At 33.9% G+C, this 3,273-nt stretch overlaps 1 protein-coding gene and 1 long non-coding RNA gene across 2 annotated transcripts in view; both read right to left on the bottom strand.

The window, feature by feature from the left end:
• The window catches only part of LOC107738558 (leucine-rich repeat neuronal protein 4-like), a 3,483-nt gene extending 1,959 nt beyond the window's left edge, over positions 1 to 1,524 (bottom strand). Inside the window, exons 1-2 of the mRNA XM_016550322.1 lie at positions 1,455 to 1,524; positions 386 to 485 (exon numbers count right to left, since the gene is read on the bottom strand). Of these exons, the coding sequence (XP_016405808.1) occupies positions 386 to 485; positions 1,455 to 1,466 (112 nt within the window). The 5' untranslated portion in view covers positions 1,467 to 1,524. The remainder of the gene's footprint in view (positions 1 to 385; positions 486 to 1,454) is intronic.
• A 649-nt stretch (positions 1,525 to 2,173) lies between these two features.
• Positions 2,174 to 3,273, bottom strand: part of LOC107738556 (uncharacterized) — a 16,312-nt gene continuing 15,212 nt past the window's right edge. The window contains exon 3 of the long non-coding RNA XR_001639901.1: positions 2,174 to 2,184. This is a non-coding gene — a long non-coding RNA (uncharacterized LOC107738556). The remainder of the gene's footprint in view (positions 2,185 to 3,273) is intronic.

Here is a 3,273-nt window from a genome sequence, read left to right as displayed (position 1 = left end):
GGGTGGATTTAGTATCCATTAAGGGCACTGCACTTTGGCATTTTGAAGACATGGGACAGACTTGCACACTTACTTCCTGTCGCGCGCACGCGCTCTCAAGTGGCCAAGACTGCAAGTGTGGGTATTTGGACAAGGCTAATATCTCTTTGGTTTTGAGACTTTAGTCTTTGGAACTTCAGGGATCTTATCTATGCACAATCAGCTTGTAACTCTCCAAAGAGAAAGGAAAACTTGAAATCGCATCATATGGCCCCTTTAATTTCATAACATTCTTTCAGTCCCAAAAAAAATCTATAGTTTTCAATAGTAGTAGCGCATTCTCTCTCTCTCTCTCTCTCTCTCTCTCTATAAATATATATATATATAAAACAATGCATTTTCATACCACATTTAGGGTAGGGGTTGTCTCCGATGGGAAGACAGAGTGGTGATGTTGCATTAGTGCTGATGTCCTCAACGCTGCTGGAGTTTAATGCTGGAGGATCCTGTGTTCTCACACACACAGCAGTCCAGAAAAACATCACAACATAGTGTGACGTCACTTGCATCATCTGTTTAATGTAATTTAAGTTGAAATGACTTAAAGTTGATAAACTTAAGTTGACTGACTTAAAAAGTTGACTTAAATTTGACTTAAAATTTTAAGGCAGTAACTTTTTTTTTTTTTTTTTTACAGTGAAATACAATTTTGTTTCAACTGTTCTCCACAGGATATAATGTTGCCACCAACATTGTCTTTGAAATATAACTCAGATGTGAAATTCAAGGTCAGTGAATCAGAATACAACTGCTTCAAACTGAAAACCACTATGTGATGTTTACTATGTTTCTCATAACACTTTTGGATAATGCATACCAGGGTTATTATACCTGAAACTTAAACAACAACAACAAAATGTTACTTGAAATAAAATAAAAATCATATATTTTTTTCAGCTAGTTGCCAAGGCAACATTTCTAAAATAACTAAAACTAAAATTGAAATAAATAAAAGCGATATAGACATATTTTTAAAAAAAATAATTAAATAAAAATGACAGACAACAAAATTGCTAAAAACTTAAACTAAAATTAGAATCAATACAGAAAATATAAAAATAAAAACTAATGCAAACTATTAATAAAAACTAAAATAATGCTGATGCATACTTTTTTTGAGCGTCTAAACATAGGTGATATCATTTACATGCTAATGAAGAAGTTGAACAACTTTACAAGTTAATACATTTCTAAGTGTTCTGCCATCACCATTCACAAGTTAGTTACATTTGCATTCAATAAAAATCCAGAGTTTCCTTTATAATTTCTACTCTCAGCATCATAAATGAAACATAATAGCGTGACTGTCCACTATCCACTTCAGTTCAGACACATTCTGCATTGCTTTGCATTATATTCAATATATATTCATTATATTGCTCCTGTGAACACAATGAAGTCTCTGATTTACTCACACAGATCTTCATCCGTCTCAGTGGAGAAATTCAGCCTCAGTCTCAGGATTTTATAATGCATAAAGCGTCAGAAACAGTCGCGTTTGAGTGTGAGTTTCTCAGGACGAGTTGAGGAATGCAGAGATTGAGTGGGAGGAAGTAAAGCGGTGAATGCTTTGCATTATATTCAATATATATTCATTATATTGCTCCTGTGAACACAATGAAGTCTCTGATTTACTCACACAGATCTTCATCCGTCTCAGTGGAGAAATTCAGCCTCAGTCTCAGGATTTTATAATGCATAAAGCGTCAGAAACAGTCGCGTTTGAGTGTGAGTTTCTCAGGACGAGTTGAGGAATGCAGAGATCGAGTGGGAGGAAGTAAAGCGGTGAACGCTGCTCGTATCTGATGAGGTTTCACACATTTAACCAGGCCATAGTTTCCCTCTCACTCATGTCTGTTCATCCTGCTCAACATCTGCATTTCTGTTAAATATCTGATGAGCTGTTTAAGATTACAGATTCAAATACATGATCGAAGGTGTCAGCAGGTAAAATTGTTAATCAGTTGTTTAGGTGTGTGTGTGTGTGTGTGTGTGTGTGTGTGTGAGAGAGAGAGTGTGTGTGTGAGGGAGTGACCTGGCACCATGCTCACCCTGCACAGACGTCATTCCTCCTGCATTTTTCGCTGACAGTCTCCTGATAACACTTGACTAATGAGTGCTGTGATGATGGGATTCTCTTTCCCACTATGGGTGGTTTTAAATGAAGTGTTTTTGTGTAAATAGCATGCAAAAGGTGAAAGTTTGCAGTTGTGATCTTAAGGAACTATTTCTAACTGATCTGACCCTTGAAATCACTTTTTGGTCATTTGATGTAGCCAGACTGACTTAGTAATATTACATATTTCTAAATTTTGACTGTTTCCATGTGATCCACCGTTTTAGGTTAACTGATAAAACATTTACAGTGTAGTGTGATGTATTTAAAATGTTGCATTAAGGGTTTGACTCATAAATTTCAATAATTTTACTTTTAAGCTGGTGTTTTAGATGCTGATTTTCATGTGGTCCTGATAAATGATTTTTGACCTTTTAGACTGATTGTGGTTTTAAATTTTTTTACCCTTGATTATTTGCATTTTATTTATGTATGTATGTATGTATGTATGTATGTATGTATTCATTTATTTATAAATATTTATATATTAATTATATATTTTTTCATAAGCATTTTGATATATATTATAAAAACATATAATATAAATATTTTATATAATATTTAATATTACGTTTTTTTTAAAGGCGAGGACTCAAGTGCAGGAGAAATGGTTATTTATTTTGATAATAAAAATGAAACAAAAAATAAACTCAAACCACCCCGCTGCACACATATTTATATATTATAAAAATATATAATATTAATATTTTATATAATATTTAATATTATTACGTTTTTTTTAAAGGCATTTTATATTAATTTACATTCACTTAAATTGAAAGAATGCCAATATAGTTATCATGAGATTATGTTTGCATATTTAAACTATATGTTAGAGCTCAGTGAGTAATGCAAGCATTGTCACGGTGCGTGCGGGGAGATGAAGCGAGGACTCAAGTGCAGGAGAAATGGTTATTTATTTTGATAATAAAAATGAAACAAAAAATAAACTCAAACCACCCCGCTGCACACAAAAGCTGCACACATGCAGACACGAAACACACACAATGAGAAATGACGGATCAGCACAGGATGACAGACACAAGGAGAATAAATGGGAACCAAACGAGGAGGCTAACGAGGGAGACACAGGTGGATCAACTTAAACTATAACGAGG

This window comes from Sinocyclocheilus rhinocerous, unplaced genomic scaffold (assembly GCF_001515625.1).
Source record: "Sinocyclocheilus rhinocerous isolate Xijiao unplaced genomic scaffold, SAMN03320098_v1.1 scaffold2419, whole genome shotgun sequence".
NCBI classification, from domain to species: domain Eukaryota; kingdom Metazoa; phylum Chordata; class Actinopteri; order Cypriniformes; family Cyprinidae; genus Sinocyclocheilus; species Sinocyclocheilus rhinocerous.
Note: the sequence above shows the minus strand (reverse complement) of the source record. Positions and strands in the feature narration are given on the sequence as shown.